The sequence below is a fragment of the Eptatretus burgeri genome, chromosome 16, assembly GCF_056783735.1.
Source record: "Eptatretus burgeri isolate ZD-2024b chromosome 16, Ebu_testis_v1, whole genome shotgun sequence".
NCBI lineage: Eukaryota > Metazoa > Chordata > Myxini > Myxiniformes > Myxinidae > Eptatretus > Eptatretus burgeri.
The window spans coordinates 22,817,860-22,840,482 of record NC_140976.1 but is presented as its reverse complement, the minus strand read 5'-3'; the positions used below and the strand labels follow the sequence as shown (position 1 = coordinate 22,840,482).

Genomic DNA, 22,623 nt, shown 5'->3' with positions numbered 1-22,623 from the left:
GATGAAATTCCTTTCATGAAGTAATGTGCTTGCATAGTATGGCACAACCTTTCTTAAGAGCATTCCTCATCTTAAAGGTCATCGCATTTCGTTGGAGGTCGTTTCACCTTCTTTTTTTTTTAGGCTTGCTCCCACTTGATCCCTCATAAGGTCATTGATGCTATAGCAGAATCTAATGGGGTTGAGTAGACATAGACCTAAGGATCAAACACTAAACCAATGTAATGGTCATACCACAGAAAAGGTGCACAGAATAATGTGGACCTGTGAAGTGTAAACTGTATGCGTTTTCCTTTTCAACTGCAAAATCGATTGATGAAGCATTTATTTCTTTACAAAAACGATTTATTTTGTGCTTTCATTTGACGTGTGAAATGATTTTCAAGTAACTGGTCGGAGGAGCTTTCAATCTAAAAAATTTCCACCACTGAGGTTTTCAAACAGTTTGCCCTGCCTAACTTCTGCTTTGTTTGGCATAGCACCGTCAGAATCTTGGGAACGTGGACAGCCAATGGCTGTCGTGCATCACACGTTGAATTAGCATCACAAAACTTGGCAGTTCCTTCCCTCCACCCGACGAAAAATACCATCTTTCGAATCCAGACGGTGTCACAGAAACCATTTTGGCTAAGACTGGGGGCATACTCTCTAGCACTTCCATCGGCAGCTTCCGCCATCGCCGGGAGCAAGGATCCGAACCCTTCGGTGCATCTGCACTCCGGTGCCGTGACCATTGATTGCACATGCGGCACACCGGTGGGGAGGCCCAAGAACGATCGCACCGGTGATGTAGCATAAGTGTGATGCACCGCCAGTCCGGGGTTATTTTTTAAATCACAAAAGGCTGTCAATTTCATTTTGGTTCACTCTACAGGAGAAAATAATCTGTTTGTTCTTCCGTTGAGCTTTGTTGCTGGAGTAGTAGGAGGCTGGTGGTACTTCACTAAGACAGTTGGATAGTCTTGGGTTGTTTGTAATTACTTTTCTCACCCTGTATTACCTTTGGATATTGATTACATGAGCTAAGCGTTCCCTGTAGGATACTTACGCTATGCCGTTCATGGTTCCTCTACACTTTGTGCCAATATTCTCTACATGGTTTATTGTCATTTTGATTTTTACTTTTTCACTCTCGTGTGGTTTAGCTTTTTACCGCTTTGCTCAAATTCAGGTGAAGCGACTTACTTTTGCATGTTGTGCTTTTTTTTTTTGAAGTTTTTCTTCTTCCCCTCTGTTGTGCATTAACGCAAAGTTTTATTGGAAATGTTCTGCTGATTTCCTCCCACACCCCCCCCCCCACTGCCCAAACCACCTGCCCTCTCTCCCAAATGAGTTTCTGTTTTATTGCTTTCCACATTTCCATTCAAGCTTCTGTCTCCACACCGGCATCTTTCACGGGCTTCTCCCACGTGCCATCGTCACGGAAGTGTGGCATTCACACGTTTACCATCCCTTCCACACCAACCGTCCAGACATTCTTGATGCCCTCAAGTGGCTTCACCATCAATCATAAGTTGCTGTGTCATGAAAAGACCACAAAAAGCACCAAATCTTCATCGTATAAGGATGATCAAGTGCGGAGGCTGATCCAGAGTTTGCACGCTTTCTGGAAACCTAGCCATCAGTCCAGGGATGTTTTTATGTTAACTTATCTAAACACTTTCAGGCCGCAAGTTCAAAAATAATCAACCTTCATCCAGTTCATCGAGGCTACAGTACTCGTGCTGTCCTTACGGTGTACAGTGCTGTAATTAATGTCCATACGAGTTGCAGGTAAAAAGTGGAGCCACACTTTGTCCGTGGATTAATGTGTCATGTTTGCCATTGGATACACAGTTATAGCGCCAGCTCAGAATACAATTCAAAGCTTACAGTATTTCTTTTTTTCTCAAATACTTTAATATCCCACTTTTTAGGTGTAAATTGTGTTGTGAAGTTGTGATAATCAAAGCCATAAAATATTTCGAAGAGAAGCAGAAGCTGATGATTGAATCTGTGATTCGCATTTTGCCAAGAATGATTTTGTTTTTGTCGTCCTCCATATTATCACCAAACCTTGATAACGGGAAAATGTCTTTTTTATTTGACAAGCCATCGAAGTGTGAACACTGATGATTGAATCGGAGTATTGTGCTTTCAGCAACCACATGATCATTATCAGAAATTATCTCGGCCCTTCTTCGTAGTTGATCGGAGCAATGCCCACATCAAGCCACTGCGATATCACTCTTCCTTTTCCTGCTGGTCTTGCAGTGGAATGTTTGAGTTTCCCCCAATCATTCATGTACAACTGCCAGGGTCAAAAGACTATGCACTGTCTACAGTACAGATAAAACGCCAAATGCTTTGACAGGGCTGGTGATGTGCACCACCTGAAGGATGAAAGGGAGTGACCACAAATGACTCGGACAAAGCAGTTTAAACTCTGATATTTATGCGTTTGTCCTTTTTCCATCTCTTAGTACCTAAGGACGCAACGTTCCGGACGGATCACGTTCCTACCGGACGAATCAATTTCAGGAATAAAGGCAAAAGAAAAGTTTGAAAGTTCAGCACAACTCGAGTCAAACGTGTAAAGTTACGTGATTAATGTCAATCCGGATCGCCCCTGGCCCCTCCCTTTCTTTGAACCATTCTGTGTTGTCTGCTTGAATCATCTCTGGTTTGTCTAGTATTCGTATCGCACCGTTTGATGTCGATCATTTCCCATCCGTTACTGAGACACGCAGACACTCCCCCACTGCAGCACACAGGCTGATCTCAAGAAAGAAAGAATGATAAGAAAGAGAGCAGGGTGGGGTTATCGAAGGAGCGACGTAGAATATGCCTACAGAAGAATTGTCTGACCTAATCTTGCTGCACACAGAGAAAAGCCCTTTCTTGGCTCAGAGCCAGTTAATAAGACTCAAGTATAACCTCGAATAAGAAGGAATTCTGTGTCTGCAGCTCTCCCTTCTCTCACGAAGGTCACCCTAATGTCAGCACAACAGCTGCTTTGGAGCCAGTTGCTGATATTATATTTTGAATTTTGCTTCGCTGTGTTTGTTCCTGGCTCAGTTTGACCAGTTCGCACATGCGCTGATCTTTCCTTCCCGGGGCATGCTGTGATCCTAATTGGTATGGTGAACATGAGGTTTGCAAAGCTGATTTTATTTTTATTTATTTATTTATTGCATTTCACTTTCCTTTCTCCACTTCCCACAGCCACCAAACTCAAACGACCTTTTGGGATCATCCAAAGATGACGGAGCTCTACCAGTCTCTCGGTAAGCATGCCGGAGATTATCGTTTCCACGCCTCTGCATTCCTTAATCGTTTTTGCCAGACGAAATATTGTCAGACTCCGCAGTAACTTACCTCCCACCCCTGATCCGTAGCTGACCTAAACAACGTTCGTTTCTCGGCATACCGCACGGCAATGAAACTACGCCGCCTGCAGAAAGCCCTCTGTTGTGAGTGATTCCACACCTTAACCCACCAATCCATTCACCAGCTCATCTCCGTTGTCATTTTCTTATCATAGTATTTTGGTTCAGGCAAACACAAAGGGATGCCTGTCTTGTACCATCACCTTTTGAAAACCATTTACCCAACCAGCAAACCACTGAGCAAAAGTTGAAGGGGTAAAAAAAATGTGAAAGTGACTTGTTTTACACCTTTGCCTTTTCACGCTTGATCTTTGCACATTTCGCGTCACCTTAGCAATCAATAGAAAGTTATTAAGGCAAGACAGCCGGAAAGACACTGTGAGACAGATGGTAGACCAGTGCCCTCCCGCCATTGCTGTCGGCATGAGATGAACTGAAGATCACTCAAATTCCGTGGACCTTTTCTAAGAAACAAATGCTGGGCATCTGCTGTCCATGTGTGGCCAACAATAACAGGCTATACAAAAAATGTGGAGCATCATCGGAATAAGGCAAGGGGCTCATTTTGGTCGAAAAAGGCCCTGTTAGAGTCGAGGTCACCTTCACTAACAAAGGTCACAATAACATATGCTTATTAGATAGTGTGAATGGTTTTAGTTGTTGCACTCCTTCCCCCTCTCATTTCGTCCTAAGCTGCTTGTTTGCCATGGCCCAATTAAACCATTGGATCATTAAACAATTTAAGTTGGGCTGCAGAAAAATGGCCAATTGGTTGATTTCATTTTACCGCTCATACTTTTCTTGAACTTTTCCATCTACTTGACACGTCATTCTCACGTAATAGTTTCACTACATCAGGGTTAAAGGTGGCAGGGTTGTTTTGTTTTTTGGGCCTTGCAGACTTACTCCGAAGTCGCACTAATGTTGATTATATTTCCAACAAGAGTTTGTCTTTGGGTTGGCAAAATGGCCAAATAAATCCTGCAAAAGCATAGAAAGCAATGAGGATGCAAGTTTAGGAAGTGTGATTGGTATGACGGACCAATTTTTGCCCTTTTGTATCTTGATTTTTGTTTATAAAGCACATCTATTGACGATAGTTGGGATGAAGATGTGGAGAGAAAGAGAATGTTACAAACGCATTGTTCCAGCACACTCTGATGAAGAGTTGCCATTTCTTTCACAACTGTGGTTCCACGACATGATGTTACGTGGTGGCCAATGATCACATCCGTGGGGTTTTGTGATATCTGGGCCCGTTGCAGTCCATGGAGGCATCATTTGTTGTAGATCGAGTTTGCGTTATTGCTGTTAAATGTAGATGGGGAGGCATGATGTGGGATCTCAAATAATCTCAAAATCACTGGATTCCTACCATGAGGAAAAATGGTAAATTACCATTTGTTGTCTCAAGCATGGCAGGATAATTCCTTTATGGTGCTGCATAGTACTGTCACAAACCCAGAGGCTTTCCACCACTACGGTATATGGACTGACGGACAAGATCATTGCACACTCATCATGTAGACTGCCAAGCGGTTGTTCCTCCTTCATGACCTTGATCACCAAAACAAGCTGATTGACATGGTTAAGGTGATCTTGGCATGCGGTAAGCGTGCAAATCAAACAAACAAGCCTGTTGTTGTACGAAAGCCTGTTGTTGGAGTCGAGCCTGTTATACGAAAGATGGAAAACTCGGATTTATTGTTTGACTAAACCGGTAAACTTGGCAGACAATGAACAAATATGCAAAAGACTACGATGACATTCTCGAAAAGTTGGACACAATCAAATTTGAAGCAAAGAGATTTTCTTAATCTGACTGCACAAAACCATGCGGCGGAATCAAATGAATCCATATCCAGATAAAACATCAACTATAACAAGCTCTACAAAGGCCAGAGGCACATCTGTCAAGGTTTTGGTGCCAAGTTAATTTGCACACATCCTCTGCAGGTAAAGACATCAGGTTAGACTACTTAACATGTACACAGACACAAAACAAGGAGTGAATGAATCGGCATTTGCAATTCAGGAATCTACAACAGAAACGTTAGGCTCTGGAAGGATTTTTGATTCAACACATCTTGTTATTCTTGCAAATGCATATTGGCACGATATTCTATCATGAGTTAGGTCCATGGTTGCATCATTACTGAGACCGTGTAGATGTGCCGCTGATGCCATTGCCCTGCAAATTCGAGCAGGAATTTGGAGCTTGGCCTGGGCAATAAATCAGCGACTCTTAGTAAAATACAGCGTGGGATCCTTCACGTATGCCAGCTAACGCAAGCAGACAGGTTCTCAGATTAATGTCCAACTGAGGGACAGCACACTTTGTGATGCATTGCCCTGTCTGCCAAGCAACAGTCTGACACTTTATAGTCTGGTTAAGAATAGAATCCAGACTAAATAGCTCAAAGGCAAGCGCGCTTCCTCTGAGCCGTCCTGTCAGATGATACAATATGTATACAGACACAAAGGGGAAAATAACAAGAAAATAGGTAAAGCTTGAGGGTTGCATTATGAGTGACCGAAATGTGCAACTGGAGTTTTGTAAAACAAACAAACAAAAAACATTTGAGTGTGAAATAGGATGCAAGGCTCTGGAATTGTTGTCCTCCAATTCATGTTGAGTCCAAATATGTTTGCACCAAAAATCAGTGGTCTCCAGAAATCTGAATCCCCTGAGAACTCTGCATCACAACATCCCAGAAGCACTGGCTCCAGGGAACCAGGGAGCAGCAGAAACATACAAAGCATAGGTTGATAGACTAGCAGGAAGGTGGATAGCATGACTGAGGGAGGAAAGATAACATAAATACAGTGGGATAACAGATTGACAGAGCAAGCATGGGAATTAATGATGAAAGAATGGAGGAGATGGGAGGAACATTAGTAACCTGTGTGTAAGAGAGCTTGGATAGGGAAGGGTTAATGGAGCTAGATCTTTACAAGATCATGGATAGAGTTGAAAGATGGTGGGATGGTGCTACCTCGGGAATATGATTCCACATGCGGGAGAAAAGGAAGAACAAAGGGTCGGAGGTAATCAGTAAGTCTGTATTTGGGGAGTTTTACAAGGAGGGAGTTGTTGGAAGAACGTGCGCAAAAAGGAAGAGGGGAGGATCAGCATTGAAATAGCAGCGGGAGGAAGACTGGAATAGATGTGGTATAAAACGGAGTTGCCAACAACCTAGGCTAACCCCCGCTTTGGCGGGGAAAATGGCCTTTAAATGCTTGTGTGTCTATCAGCTACGGGAGAGCAGCAAGCCCTTGTGCTGATCAGCTTCTTTTGTGGAAAATGGCAATAATGTTGAGATCTGTGGTTCCATAACATCCAAGAGATAGGAGAGTTGAATACCGGGGGCATTGGCCAACTGGAGAGAGCAGTACTCCAATGACCAAATGAAAAGCTCCTTATAAGTCGTAAGAAGTTCAGATTTACCAAGGAAAGACTTGGCGTGATCTTGAATGCCTGGTCTGTGGCTGGCCTTGAATGCCGGCTGTTCTCTACGGTTTGCCCAGAAGAGGTCGTGATTGATGGTGAGGCTCAAAAGCCTATGAGACTGAACCTCATTTAAGGGTTGGTTGTGAAAATAGATAGGCTGGTTCTTTTGATGCCCCTTTCAAAGAGACAGGGTCATAGTAAGACATTGTCACAAAGACAGAACGGCAGCAACTTCTTCACTCACTGCTGATCTGAAAAGGATCAGATATTGACCTGCCGAATTGAATACATCATTCAATCCAGGACAGAGTACAGCATGGCATAAAGTGTAGAGTCATCTGAAAAGAGTGTTATCTAGCCTGTCATCGAGATCTTTAAATACATGAGCAAAAATATTGGGCCGAATACGTTGGAATGTTTAGCCTCCACTGACTTCAATCCATTGTTGAGAGAGAAGCAGCGGCACGTCTCGAGTCGAGTGAGTGGAAGGGAATCCAGAATTATCGGAGATTAAGCTGTTTGAGATGAGGAAATATTATGTTAGCTACAATGATTGATTCCCTGACGTTGCTTACCATTTGGAGTAGGTTTACTTGTCAGTAGTTGAGAGGATCTGTGTTTTCTCCCTTCTTGTGCATGGGCATGATATTGGCTGTTGTTTGCCATGCAGACGGTAGTCGACCTTTGATGAAGGACAGGCTGACGAGCACAGCCAGAGGATAAGTGAGAGCAGCACTGCAGGATTTGTGAACACAGGCACTGATGCCATCTGCGCCATTCGCCGAGTCTGAGTCAAGGCTGTTCAGAACTTTTTTTACCTTCTCAGTTGAAAAACAGTCACGGCAGTGGCGATAAGGGGATAAAATGAGGACAGAGACGAATGTGCTTGGTACACGAGCTTTGGAAGGAAACACTGAGTTTGAGATATTCACCCTTGTGTTGAGCATTGCAGTCCCTGTCAGTCAACTTGAGTGAACAGCAAGACTCTGCAGTGCCATCGTAGTTCTTTAATATCAGCCAGAAATATTTAATTTCATTTTTAAATATCGGAAACTTTCAGAGGTTGGTTCACATATATTACCAACACAATAATGGTGTGATTCGACTGAAAGCATTGAACAGGCAATAAGGCCAAGACAAGGACACTATTTCAACACTAAAATAGCATGGCAAGACGATTGTCATGTTTGAATGGAAGTTTGGCCAACAGTGTACACTCCATGATGCTGCACACCCGAGCTCATCACAATACATTTCACCATTCCCGGTGGTACACTATAAACGCATTTTGAACCAGTGTATAATGAACCAGACTATAATGAGTTACTTAGACCTCATTTGTGTTGGATTAGACATGTGTATCGCATTATACTCCCACTCTTATTTCGATGAAATGAATTCGTCCCATGTATTATTTCACCATGATTGCCGCCAGTAGTTTGTCATTGTTTTTCGAGGTGATTGTGAAAACAGGAGATAATGTTGACCTCTTCTGTACACCAGTGGATCTGCTGAGCCTTGAGGCCGCTGCAGGTGTTTTCGAGAAAGGCGTGCTCAAGCAGAATGACCGGCTCATGGACACATCAGAGATTGTAGACTGTCTTAATGACATGTACCAGGGAATGGAACGCAGGCACAGTGACCTGGTTAATGTTCCACTTTGTGTGGACATGTGTCTCAACTGGCTTCTGAACGTCTATGACACGTGAGGAATTTAATTACTAAACATACAAACATGCACTCTGGATTTTAAAATAATCAATTAATTCAACAAGTTGTGCTGATCTTTGTCACAGCAATTCTTATGGGAATTTTTTTTTTATCCTAACCTCACCAATGTAGCTCGGATTGTGCCGACAATACATTGGCCCTCTTTGTGAGCAAGATATTTGATCATGTATTTAAATGATTTCAACTTTGAAGATGTCACATTTCATTGCAACTCTTGCTGATTGATTGTCCACAAAATTGTTTATTTTACTGCTCATCATCTTTTTCAACCTTTCCATTATCATTCATGAGTAGCTGTATCGTAATTGTCACTGAATGACAAAATCAATGTCTATACATATATATATATATATATATATATATATATATATATATATATATATATATATATATATATATATATATATATATATATAATATATATATAATATATGTATATATGTATATATTTATATATGTATATATATATATATATGTATATATGTATATATATGTATATATATATATATATATATATATATATGTATATATATATATATATATATATATATATATATGTATATATATATATATATGTATATATATATATATATATGTATATATGTATATATATATATATATATATATATATATATATATATATGTATATATATGTATATATATGTATATATATATATATATATATATATATATATATGTATATATATATATGTATATGTATATATATATATATATATATATATATATATATATATATATATATATATATATATATATATATTGTTGCGAATTTGCGCCCGCCGGCGTGCGATCAGCCGCTCGACTCGAATGGTGGCCGCCTCGCCCACCAGAACGGATAATTCCGTCGTGACCCTCTCGGAACAACGCCGGGAGCCAGTCACGGGTGGGGGTTTAACCCCACCACGACCATGCCAATTGCCCACCCGCACAGGATAGGGTTGCTTGCCAAATTCGATCTACCTAAGTACCTGCGCGGATGGTCGACCGGGCGATCGTACCTCGCCGCAGGCCGACTCCGGACACGAACCGCTTAAGCGGTACGTTCCGTGCTGTCGGGATAACCGAGCGGTGTTATCGTCGGCCTCGACGGTTCCGATTAATTATCGGGCGTTTTAAGCCCACTACGAACCCTTTTACATGAAGCAGGATGGAGGGTCAATAAAGAAAAGACGAAGCGAAACGGGAAAACAGTTCACACAATGCACATTTATTACGCGACACACGGAAAGCACACATATACAGCCAAACAGTCAGAATGCACCTATATCAGGAAAACAAAAGAAACGACGCAGAGTTACAACCGAATACGCGTACACACAGCAACACTTACACAGTTCTACTTTACAAGACACGGCGCCAACCCACATTTACTCAAAAGCAAAGGAAAGAAGCCACCCTCATAGACAAGGGGGCAGACGGGCCTGTAGGCCAATATGTGCGCGGGACCTGAAGGAGCGGCCAGGTCCGCGAGACCGGGTGGGTCCTACCCGCGTCCTCGTGACGCGTTGTCGGACAAGCCGCAGACGTGGCCGCGTGGCTGTGCCCCGACTCCGTGCTCCTTCGCGGGTTTCGTTGGCACGACGTTTGGAGTGGGGTGGGAACGGGGCCCCCTTTGTTGCACTATCTCAGCGCGGGGGAAAAGGGGGAATTGTTGATGCTCTGGGGGAGGGAGAATGGCTGGCTGGCTTAGGTCCCGCGATGAGCGATCTCCCACCGCGACCTCGTCGCCGACCGCCGTCCTTCTCGCCTTGGACCCGAGCTCCTTGGCCTCTTCCCCCAACTCTCCTCAGCCGACTGCAGAACCCAACTCGGTGCCTTCGCCACCCGACTCCACACTCTGCCACACTCCGCCACTGCCACACTCCGCCCGATGACTCTCTTTCCAAAACTCTCACTATACTATGCCACCAAAACTGACTCTGCCACGATTCTCTCTGCCTTAACTCTCTGCCACGATTCACCTTGTGCTCGGCGTTTTATAGGCCGGCAGGAGAACCAATATGCAAATTTCCGGATCAGGATGAGCTTGGGGGCGGAGCCACGCTCGCCCATTGGATGGAGGAAAAGTGGGCGTGAACCTCCCCTGATCCTAGAATTTGCATATTTCGATTTCACATGGACCCACCTGGAGGCGGGGCCAAGCCGCTCCGCGCTTGCTGATTGGACGGATCAGAAGTGGGCGTGTAGCATTCTTGATCCAAATTTTCCCTCGGAAAGGCCGCTATTTGCACTCACGGCTCGGTGCGTATCGCTTGAACGAGCTCAAGACAGCCCGGCGCTCAGTGTTCACAGGTGATGCGGGAATGGCCGTAGAAGGAGAGAGGTGAGGGTGGTGGAGGGTTTATCGGTGGTGGTTTGATGGTTATGGCGGTTGATTCAAAATAAAGTTAGAACAGAAAAATGCCTAATTCAAAGCGTCGCAGCCCGAATGAATCACATAAATTCCCTCTAAACAACGGGTTTGGGGCTAACTACACATGTAGTTAGAGTTATCTCACCTATGGAACCTGAATGGTGGTTTGCGAATTTCCACAGCCGTAACAATATATATAATAGCCTGGTGTTGGCGTAGCGGTTAGGGTAGCGGCTTGGGATCCAAAAGGTCCTGAGTTCAAGCCCCGTTGGGACACTGAATTAATATATGTATGTATATGTATATATATAATGTGTATATATATATGTATATATATATATATATATATATATATATATATATATATATATATATATATATATATATATATATATATATATATATATATATATATATATATACACCAAGTCGAAAACACCAGGGGGTTGACTCAGCCTGCCATCCTTCCGAGGTCAGCGAAATGAGCACCAGTTGTACTGGGCCCGGTGTATGCCCCGGCTAGAATAGGTGTACCATATCCCTGTGTCGTAAGAGGCGACCAGGGTTGCGTCAGGAAGGGCATCCGGCGTAAAAACCTATGCCAAATCATTATGCGGACAACAAAACGACGGTTGGTCCGCTGTGGCGACCCCTAACGGGAGCAAGCCGAAAGAGGAAGAAGATTATCAGTATCATTATTTACCATTATAATTATATATACGTACATTATCGTTATCACGTGCACAGTACCCGCCTCCTGCCCAACGGGCGATATTGTTCCAAACGTGCAACACGTTCTTCTGACACATCCCTTTATTAGCTGCACTCGCAAAGCGAAAAGCATGGTAAATCGATTGGTTTCGTACGTATAGATGGCATGGCGTACATCGTACGTCGTGTCTGCATTTTGTTAAGAGTGTACATCGAAAACCATTCAGAAGAGGAAATTGAAACTTTACCACATTACATGGACATGTGATATAGCGGTCACTCTTTTGAGGTCAACATAAGCCAAAGGCCAACAGAAGCCAATTTTCTAAAATCCTCAATTTTCATCCAATTGATTTGAAATTTGAACAGGATTTGCAGATCAGGTCACTAAATTCAACCACCAATTATTTTTGAGGTCAACATAGGCCAAAATTTCTAAGATTGTAAATTTTCTTCTTATTGATTTGAAATTTGAACAGGATTTTCATATCAGCTCATGAATTCAATCAGCAATTCTTTTAGAAGTCAACATAATCCAAAAGGTCAACATAGGCCTCTTCTTCTTCTTCTTTCGGCTGCACCCGTTAGGGGTCGCCACAGCGGATCATCCGTTTGATCCGCATAGTGATTTGGCACATGTTTTACGCGGATGCCCTTCGTGACGCAACCCTGGTCGCCTCTTACGACACAGGGATATGGTACACCTATTTTAACCGGGGTATACACCGGCCCAGTATACTGGTACTCATTTCGCCGACCTCGGAAGGATGACAGGCTGAATCAACCCCCTGGTGTATTAATTCAGTGGCCTAACGGGGCTTGAACTCAGGACCTTTTGGATCCCAAGCCGCTGCCCTAACCACTGCGCCAACACCAGGCTCAAAAGTCAACATAGGCCAAATTTCTGAAATCCTCAATTTTCTTCCAATTGATTTGAAATTTGAACAGGATTTGCATATCAGGTCACTGAATTCAACCACCAACAATTTTCGAGGTCAACATCAGCCGAAAAGTCAACATAGACCGAATTTCTAAAATTGTCAATTTTCATCCAATTGACTTGAAATTTGAACAGGAATTTTATAAAAATGACTATCATGTGTCACATAGTCTGGCAGCCATATTGGATCTAAGGAAAAATCTTTGAAAATCTTCGTAGGAGAAACCGCTTAACCGATCAATGCAAAATTTAATTGATCAACTACCCATGGGAAATATGGATTGATAAAGATGATATCATCATTCATGTGGTCTGGCAGCCATATGGATGAAAGAAAAAAAACCTTAAAAAACAATAGTTGGCTCTCACTAAGTTCTTCTCAAGACTGTGCAGGTTATATATTCTATGAATACCATCTAGTTTGAACAGTGTGTGGGCAACAGACCACTGCCTCAATCGCTCCTGAAAATAAAATATAAAATAAATATGGAAATATATAAAATTATTTTTGTTAATGCATATATATTTGTTTTGCCATGCTTTTTGACAATAGTATTTCATTTGTTTAACTAGCCAAGTGTTGGCTCAGTGGTTAGGGTGGTGGCTTGGGATCCTATGGTCCTGAGTTCAAGCCCTGTTGGCCACTGAATTAATACACCAGGGGGTAGACTCAGCCTGTCATCCTTCTGAGGTTGGCAAAATGAGTACCAGTTCCAGTGTGTGTACTGGTAGAGGGGCACTGCATCAGTGACACAGTCGCGCTTCAAGAAATGATAGCTACCCCGGCAGCTAAGCTGCCATACGACCACCACCATTTTATTTGTTTAACTGTTCTTTTTTTCTTTTTCTTTTTACTCCCCAATATCTATGTACCTTGGTGTTATTGGAACTAAAGGCTGGTTATATGGGGTCCAAAAGCTTTTCATTTTACATGAAGACCTTGAAAGATCCTGTTCCCCTTGTGTGTGATTTTGCAAACTTCAGTAAACATTTTAATTTTCTACACAATTTGTTTTGTATCATGACTGTGTCAAAGGAAGCGACCTTAAAGCCAGTTTAATTATCATTTCATGGTTTTGTTCCCTCGGATATATGCAGAAGTGTTGATTGTTTGAAACTTGAAATGTTATTCGATTTGACACACACGTACCAAGATGTCTTCTGTCTGTACACTTTACTTGTAAAAGCCACATCTCTCACTTTATGTTTTAACTCGTCAGTGTTTTTTCAGGATTTAGTGACAGCTAAGGCCAACATTACTTTTCACGTTTGCATTTCAAATTACATTGTTCAACTGTCACAACAGACAGGGAATTATTTTCTGGGGGTGTTGTGGGAGGCGGGGGGGGGCGGGGGGGGAGTTTCGGAGAGGGGTGTTTCCCCGATCAAGTCAGGTGAAGTAATATTTTAGCATTTATCTTGAAAACTTATAAGAAATCAATCTCTTTCATGAGTTTTACAAGTGACAGCTTTGCAGATTAACTGTCAGTGCAAAAAACAAGCATGTCATTTTTTTTTTCCTTTCATCCATATCCGATACAGACCATTTCCTTATTGGCCATATAGCGATGGAGTGGACACCAGCCTTTGTAATTGCTTTAACACTTTGTTCACCTGCCTACTCACTTGTATATGTCCCATTGAGTTGCACGTGACATGCATGCGCACATGTATGCACAGGTGTCAGGGATGCCTGATGTTGCAGTCGAGCCATTTTATGTCTGCCTGCTCACCACCGTCATCCTTGCAGTATAGCCACATGCATGCACACGTGGAGATGATAATCTCACCACATGGAAACAACCAATCTCGTGGGGCATTCATTCATTGATTTTGATATCTAATCGCAACCTTTATCACAACATTCTGTAGTTTCACCGAATGATTTTTTAAATGAAGTGACCATTGCGACTCTTACTGTGATTTCAAAGGTCTATTTAGTAAACAATTATTTCAATATTTGTTCTCCTTTTTCTCTACATTGTGAGACAAATTTTATGGGTTAAAGTGGCACTGTCATTTTGTAGTAGTAGAAACACACCAGTTCTTAGGTTATGGCAGCTGACCACTTGGCTACCTAAACAACTTGGCAACGGGAATATTTAAGTGATCTGTGATGGGTCTTTTTAAAGGTTATCTTTATCTTCTTTTTGTGGATAATTCTTTATAAATAAGTTTCTTATTTAGTCGTAGGATTGGTAGGTTTCTCATTGATTCAGAGATTGGGGGAGGGAGTGGGCAGAAGGGGAGGTTGTCAATCAATCACTTTCCAAAGAGGGACTGCTTTGTATCAGTCACTACCTTTACAATTCAAAGGTAATTTTGAAATCAAAATGATTGTCAAGCCTGTGTAAACTAGTTTAATTTTTGTTTGATTAAATTTGTTGCAGGTGGATAGGTCAATGGGATTTTCCGGTGGCTTGTTATCCACTTGGCTGAGTGTTGTGGGTCTGGCAGATAAGTGGAATTTCCTCATTGCAAGGAAACTACTGTACATGTTCGGTTGCTATTTGAGAAAAAATCCACACACATTCCATCTAATTTTTCAAGCCTTTCATTTCTTCTTTTTATTCCTGGGGAAATGAATAACTAAAATCTCAGTGCTATTGTGGTTCCTCTAGACTCCAGAGGATACTGCAGTGTTGAGCTCACCTTTTTTAATTAAATGTACAGAAGTTAGTCCATTTCTCTCGACTGCATTCTTATGAATGTAAAATGTTTCATGGTATCTTTCACATTAAATTGCTTTAAGTCAGTACCGTGGCCATACAGTATTGTCATTAAAAGTAAATTTAATCTCATTTAACTTTTAACTGATATGTAATTTAACTTTAATTGGATATGGATGCTGCAAAATCAAGCAATGAAACCGAAGGTCATTCACTAGTCCAGGAATTTGCTGTTAACAATTTTACTTGTTTGATTTTTTTTAAAAGTCAACTTCATCTTCGCTCTCTGTTTGCCCTGGCAAAAGTTATCCTTTTTAAAAAGTGTGAACATCTTTTTTTTTGGTAATTGTCAGATGTTAACTATGTCGGCTGTGCACCAAGAACACTTAATTTTATTATGTTTGTCCTGAAGGTTACTCGAAGTAAAACTGTGCAAACCTCATCAAAGAATGAATCGTACAAATTTACTCATAGCTTGAATATGACAGTTCTGTATTAAAAAATTACTCTGAAACGATCATTTTGACATCAACTAATTTATTTATGCCATTTCTGAATTTGCAATTATTTTCTGAATCCAATATCTCTATCAGTTAAAGGTTGTGTGTTACACGTTGTGCTTAACCTGGAAATGTGCTGCTGGCACCGCCGAGTTGTATTTCGCAAATACGATGTTCAACAATTGACTTTATAGCGATTATATATTGAGTCAAGCACCTTCAGGACCCAAAATGCACATTTTAACGTTATCTGTCCTTGTGGACATGCATTTACCCACAACAACCATTCCCACTATCTATGGCTGTCAACAAGACTCCTCCACAATACCTTACAGCCCTTTTGCTCCGATGGTGGATTCTGCTTAAAGCAATGTTAAGACGCTTGCATCTCTCTGCAGTGGCCGGGGAGGAAAGGTCAGAGAGTTGTCCTTCAAAACTGGCCTCGTGTGTATGTCCAATGCTCACCTGGAAGACAAGTACAGGTGTAAGTTTAACCCACCCACTCTGCCCTTCCATCATGACATATTTAAAACATTATTTTATTTCTGTTGGCATTCCACGCTCCCCTTCATGCTCATGTTCTTTCTTTACTTTTACGTTAATTGCTTTCTTGTTTTTCTTCGTCCAGCCATCATGGACATGTTTTGTATCTAATTTGTCTATTTGTGATGGACATCTTGGTTTATTCGTTTTATTTTTTTAGTCCTGTTCAAGCAGGTTGCGAGTCCACAGGGATTCTGCGACCAGCGTCGTCTTGGTCTTCTGCTCCACGATGCCGTGCAGATCCCGCGCCAGCTCGGGGAGGTGGCTTCATTTGGTGGTAGCAACATTGAGCCGAGCGTGCGCAGTTGTTTCCAGTTTGTAAGTGCATTTCACCTTGTCTTTATTTGTCTTCAACTCTTATCCTATTCCTGTTTATCTCTCCTTTTCTTTTCAAAGTCAACAAACAAACTACTCTCGTAATTTCTGTCTTGGCAGTAATGTGCTGACCTTGTTAGTATTTCTAAAGCAAACAAAGACCTTACTTTTTGCCCATCTTGCACTGTGTATAAGCCATTTTGCCGTTTTCTTCTTGTAAAACATTTTGTCTTGCCTTCCTTACACGAGCAAAGACTGATCTCATAAATATACTTCTCCATTTTTCATAAGCCAGCAGAGTGGATCAACACATTTCTGCCTTTCTTTTTCTGAAAAAAAATATGCAAACGTATTCTCTCATTTGGAAGAGTTCAAAATGTGGCATAACAAGCAGCTGTATGTTTTACTGTTTCTGACAAAATCTGCAATGCAGTATGCCTTTCATCATTATATAAAGCAAGATGCAGAAGTACAGAGTAGAGAAGGATGTGATTCAAGGGATGAAGATTTTAAAAGGAGTATTGTACCAGCCAAAACGTTGATTTATACACGCGATCGACGTGGTTATTTTGGTCATGGGAGCCAAAACTGCATTTGGATATCATGTGTATGACTGCCCCTACTTTTACAGACAATGCATGTTATCAACTAAATATTGATGAGAGAGAGAGAGAGTATGTTTAACAGCTGTGTAGGAACCGAGGTGTGAATGACGTTTCTCTGACGAAAGCCCATGTTTGAAACATCAGCAGCACCTCGTGTATATACAGTACATATGTACAATACACATATTTATACATACATCTATAAATATTTATATATGTACTATATATTCTTATACATACATACACGTATTTATTTGTACAGGGTGTTCCAAAAAAAACCTGACAACTTTGGTTGTTAATATATTGAGAATCACAAATGATACAACAATACCCTTTGGTTTATATGATACAGAAACTCATATAACGTTTTGTGCACAACATAAGTACACTTCAATGTGAGCTCCGTTTGTCATGAGCAGGACATCAAGGTGGTACATTTCTTGCCATGTTTGGCTCAGCTTGTTTGCGAGTGTGTTGGGATTGGTTTCTACCAACTTTTCACACCTTGATTGGGCAAAATTTGCCCATTCTTATAAACAAAACTGTTCAAGCTCAGTCTTGTTGCATGTGTGGTATAGCCTGCGGGCCTGCGGGGCAGGGCATGATGATGGGGGGAGTGGTCGTCGTGAGCATCGTGTCTACCAGGGATATAAGGAGTGCGCGCCGCCTGAGGCGTTGTAGTGGGTGCCGTAGTGCCACGGCTCGTGAGTGTGTTGAGTACGTAATAAAGGAGAGCCGCGGGCAAAGTACGCCCGCGCTCGTGCTTGTACACCACAGCCGGGCTCGACTGTTCCTCCGCTCGTGTCTGCCTTATAAGCGCCCCTACCACGACACTACAGTTGGCTGACGAGGATCTTCGGATCGGCGTGTGCAGGGTGGTGGCTGGGTTCGGAGTGGCAGCAAGTAACTCAGCGCACCTCGCACGGTTCGAGGTTCCGGAGGAGTACGCATCGCGAAGAGCGTGTCGCAGGTTCGCTCGCCGCGCGCACAGGCTCCGGAGCCAGGAGGCTCGCCAGCGCGGCCAGCTCAGGCATGACAGGAAGTCGGGGCACGGCGCGCGGACGCGTGCCCGCCTTCGTCGGAGTCGACTTCGGCCACGTCGAGTGGGCAACGGCCGCGCTCAGTGTTCGTTTTATTGAGGCACGGCAAATCGGGGGAATGATTTCTGCAAGGCCACGGCTAAAGAACGAGGACACGCACTTCGGCACGGGCGCGGCATTGGACGTCGCGCAAGCTCTGAGGAATGTCCGGGGTCTTGATGGTCGGTGCGCAGCAGATGGTCCGGAGGTGACAAGATCAGTGGCAGGGGAGGTTGAGATAACCGGGGCACTGATGCTGCTACCCATGTTGAGCCTGGTTTCAGTTGGTCCGACGGTGACAGGACCGATGCCAGTGAAGGTCCAAGTGGTCGGGGCACTGTTCGGGTGTCGAGTTGAGTCCACTCGTGCTGCCCTCGCATCGCACACGTACACCGGCGAAGCGATTGCACCGCTTGCGGTGGCTGATGGCTCGGTGCTGGACCGGGGTCGAAGCGCCCTACTCTCGGTGTTCGTGGTGCGAGGGGAGGGGCCCGCCCTTTTGGGTCGGGACTGGATGGCGCACCTCGGGCTGGAACTCCAGTTCGTACCTCCAGGTGTGCCGGTGCTCTCTTCGATGCTTTCGTCGAGACCCGAGGGCGAGGTTCTGGCGGCGGGAGCCGCATCGATGCAACGGGAGCGGCCGTTCGTTGCTGCCTGCAACGGTGATGTGCGGTTCGGAAGCAGCGGGAGCCGTGCCAGCTCTCGCGATGAGTTCTCGCGCTTCGGCGGCGTTCATGAGGCAATGCGTGCCTGTGTTGTTCGGGCAGCTTCAACGGCGAGTTGCGGCGAGGCCGTCGCGTTAAAGGAAGTCACGGGTCACAACATCGAGTCGACAACCAAGAGACGGACTCGTGATGTGGGTTATGGGTTGCTGTTCATTGCATATTTGTTTTTCATTGCACTAGTGATGCGGTTTAACGCTGTTGGAATAAATGCCAACAGTTCCTGTGTGAGAGTGGGTTTGGCGGAGATCAATCGATGGGATTGGCATTATGATCAATGTGATGTGAAGGCTTTGGGAGCGGTGGTGGCAAATAAAGAGGTTTTATTGGCCGCCAGTTGCCCCAGGCCACGGGTAGTTGCTTTGTCATATGCAGGGATTTTGCCGAAAGAACGCGCTGTACGGAAAAATGAGTTTGCAATGGTTCCAATGATGTTCCTATTGATTTATGACGAGCCTATGGTTGAAGTGTGGTTTGAATGGAGTTGCTACCGTCTAACTGCCGTGTGGGTCTCGGAGATCGACTCGGAGCCAGGGCTGGTGCGCTGGTCAGCGTTACCCCCACCTCTGGTTTCAGCAAGGTCAGACGTGCCTGGCGCCGGGGGCGCAGCTCTCTGTGTTCGCTCAAGTCCGTTTAGACGGGCGTTGGCATCTCAACTGATTGTGGTTGTTGTGGGGCATTGGTTGCATCCAGCCAGCGGCGCTGTTCAGCGCCCCCATCCAAGGTCAATCGAGTCTGGCGCTGGCGCCGCGGCTTCCAGACAGCGGGCTTCCGGCCTCGGAATGTTTATCCGCTTCAGGTCTGGCTGGGGGAGATGTGCCGCCTTGTCGGCCGGAGGCGGTTTGATGGTGCCGGGGGAGGTTTGCTCGGGAGGTCGCCACGACCTCGCCGAAGGCCATGTAAGCATGAGCCGACTGGGGGCGTTTTCGCTGCGTAGTGCTGCTGCGCTTCTCGCCTTGCTGCTTCATATCGGTAACGCGGTCGAGGTTTTGTGGGTTAATGGTGTGGCTCAGTCTTTGGAACCTGGCCGTTGCAGCTCCACTCGCTCGCATCGACATATTATATGATGTGGTGTGCTTTTATACTATGCTGCTTCTTTTTTGTACCTTGTCTGCTTGATACCGTGGTATTTCGTGCTACTTATGCTTATTATGATGGTGATCATTTAATAATCGTGGTTTTAGGAGGGAGGAGTGTGGTATAGCCTGCGGGCCTGCGGGGCAGGGCATGATGATGGGGGGAGTGGTCGTCGTGAGCATCGTGTCTGCCAGGGATATAAGGAGTGCGCGCCGCCTGAGGCGTTGTAGTGGGTGCCGTAGTGCCACGGCTCGTGAGTGTGTTGAGTACGTAATAAAGGAGAGCCGCGGGCAAAGTACGCCCGCGCTCGTGCTTGTACACCACAGCCGGGCTCGACTGTTCCTTCGCTCGTGCCTGCCTTATAAGCGCCCCTACCACGACACTACAGCATGGGGAGCATTTATGAACAGCAATCTTCAAGTCATGCGACAGATTTTTCAATTGGATTTAGGTTGGGGCTCTGACTGGGCCAATCAATAGTCTAGAAGCCAAAATCTGTAGCTCGCCTAGAAAATAGGTTCGCTGCTGATTTCATGTTAGAATGGTGCAACTGGTGTTTTTGAAGAGTCTAGGCATGACCAAGTCTAGTTCCACTTGTTGCCAAGTCTGCATCTGAATATTATGGCCGCCATGACAGTAATCAAAATGGCCGCCATCAGATTTAGTCTTTTTCTTACTGCAAATTGTACTAGCCTGAAAGTTGTCATGATTGTGAAATACTATGTAATCTGACACGAGGAACACTATTTTGTGCTTTATTTTTGTACTGGATCACAACTTTTCACATAATTGACAACTTAAAGACGAAATTGAAAATGCACATACGAGTTGATGCACATGTTGATGCAATCTGGCCAAGATCCAGGCAAGCTCCTGAGTGTTGGCTGCTTTGATTTTCTGTTCAACGGGTGAGTACCATGTATGCTGCAGTGGTTCAGAGAAAACAGGTTCTGGCTTCAAGTTGGTCATATGTGTGCAGCTGCATGAAAAAGATTGACAAGCTCTTTTGAGCGTGTAGCCTGGTGAAGAGCAAGGCCAAGGCCCAGGTGTTTGGGGGTCAGTTTTTTGCCTCCTGAAGCCACATGAATAATGTCTTGGCAGATGCTCAGAACTTTGTTCTTGGTATCTGTCTCATCCGCTTCTTCATTGTCCATCTTGTCAGTGCTGTCACCACCACAAAGAAGCTTTACAAGCATGTACAGGGTTTCAGGTACAATTCGCTCTGCATTTTCTGTGTTCAGTCCACCGATAATGCTATGCCCTGGAGAGTGTTTTACGTCACTGTAAATCTTTATGCCCACTCTGAAGATCCAGCTAAGGATTTCGTTCTCATGATGAGGCAGACTGCACTGGGCCAATTCATCTTCTTCAGAACTTTCACCTTCTTCAGATAAATCATTCACGGCGGTTCTCATGGCAAACTTTGTCACAGTTGAGGACGCAACTATGAGGGGTTTTGTGACATCCAATGGCTGCACGAATGTCACCTTGTCACTACCAAAGTGAACCTCCACTTTCTGCTTGAAATTGTAGCTTTTGTAGGCTCCAGCCTCAATTCCAAAATCATTCAATAACAGCATGCTGTAGTGTTCCCAGATGTTTTTCAGGGTAAACACATGTCCCTTCTGCAGCTCTTTCTCAAGCTGGTTCATCACATTTCTGAAACAGATGCTTTCAGGAGACTGGTTTTTCTCTCCACTCTCCTTTTTATACTTTGTGCGAAAAGAAACATAACACTTGAGGTGATATTTACCTTCAGCTGCCATCAAGTCTGAAACACCTGCAAACCTGTGACGCATGGTGGGGTCAAATTGGGCCAAACTAAGCATCCTGGATGATGTGTGATCAAATCAACATTTGTCAGGACACCAGCTTTTCCAGGAATGTCAGTCTGGCAGAAAGCGCATTTTGACCAATTCATAGTGCTGTGCGCGGATCTTAGTGACTTTGGGACATGGTATTTCTCTGAGGAACCTGATGTTGTGGGTATCTCTTCTGCGTAAGTCACAGATTGTGGCTGAATCCTTGACTTCAGTCTGTCTATTTTTTGTGCGTGAGTAAAGTCACTATAGCAGAATTTGTGCCATTGAATCTTTTCGACGTGCTCCGGTACAGAATATTTTCTGATTCTTGAGAATGAGTCAACATATTTAGCGTCATTATATTTCTCTCTTTCTTTGCAACATTCAGCTACAGTTTTCACACCAACGATTGTAGTCTTTCGAAGTGGCGTTGACTTGCTAGTTTTTGAACTGTCCTGGCAAATAAAGCATTTATTCCAGTCTACATGCTCTTCTTCTTCTCTATCCCTTGAACCCCCTGTGAGAAATCTTGCGGCTTTCATTTTTCAGTTAGTCCTGGGTAACAGAAAAACACACAGTTATGTAGTTTAGGTTCATTTTTGTAAAGCCCGCTGTCTGGAAGCCGCGGCGCCAGCGCCAGACTCGATTGACCTTGGATGGGGGCGCTGAACAGCGCCGCTGGCTGGATGCAACCAATGCCCCACAACAACCCAATGAAGGGGTGTGGACAGTTATC

General features: G+C 43.9%; 1 protein-coding gene across 6 annotated transcripts in view; it reads left to right on the top strand.

Moving 5' to 3' along the window:
* The window catches only part of LOC147010706 (dystrophin-like), a 1,018,488-nt gene that overhangs the window by 969,664 nt on the left and 26,201 nt on the right, over positions 1-22,623 (top strand). For all 6 annotated transcript variants that reach the window (XM_085859617.1, XM_085859614.1, XM_085859615.1 and 3 more), the window contains 5 exons: positions 3,205-3,266; positions 3,378-3,452; positions 8,323-8,524; positions 16,143-16,228; positions 16,448-16,605. In XM_085859617.1, coding sequence (XP_085715743.1) covers positions 3,205-3,266; positions 3,378-3,452; positions 8,323-8,524; positions 16,143-16,228; positions 16,448-16,605 — 583 coding nt within the window. The remainder of the gene's footprint in view (positions 1-3,204; positions 3,267-3,377; positions 3,453-8,322; positions 8,525-16,142; positions 16,229-16,447; positions 16,606-22,623) is intronic.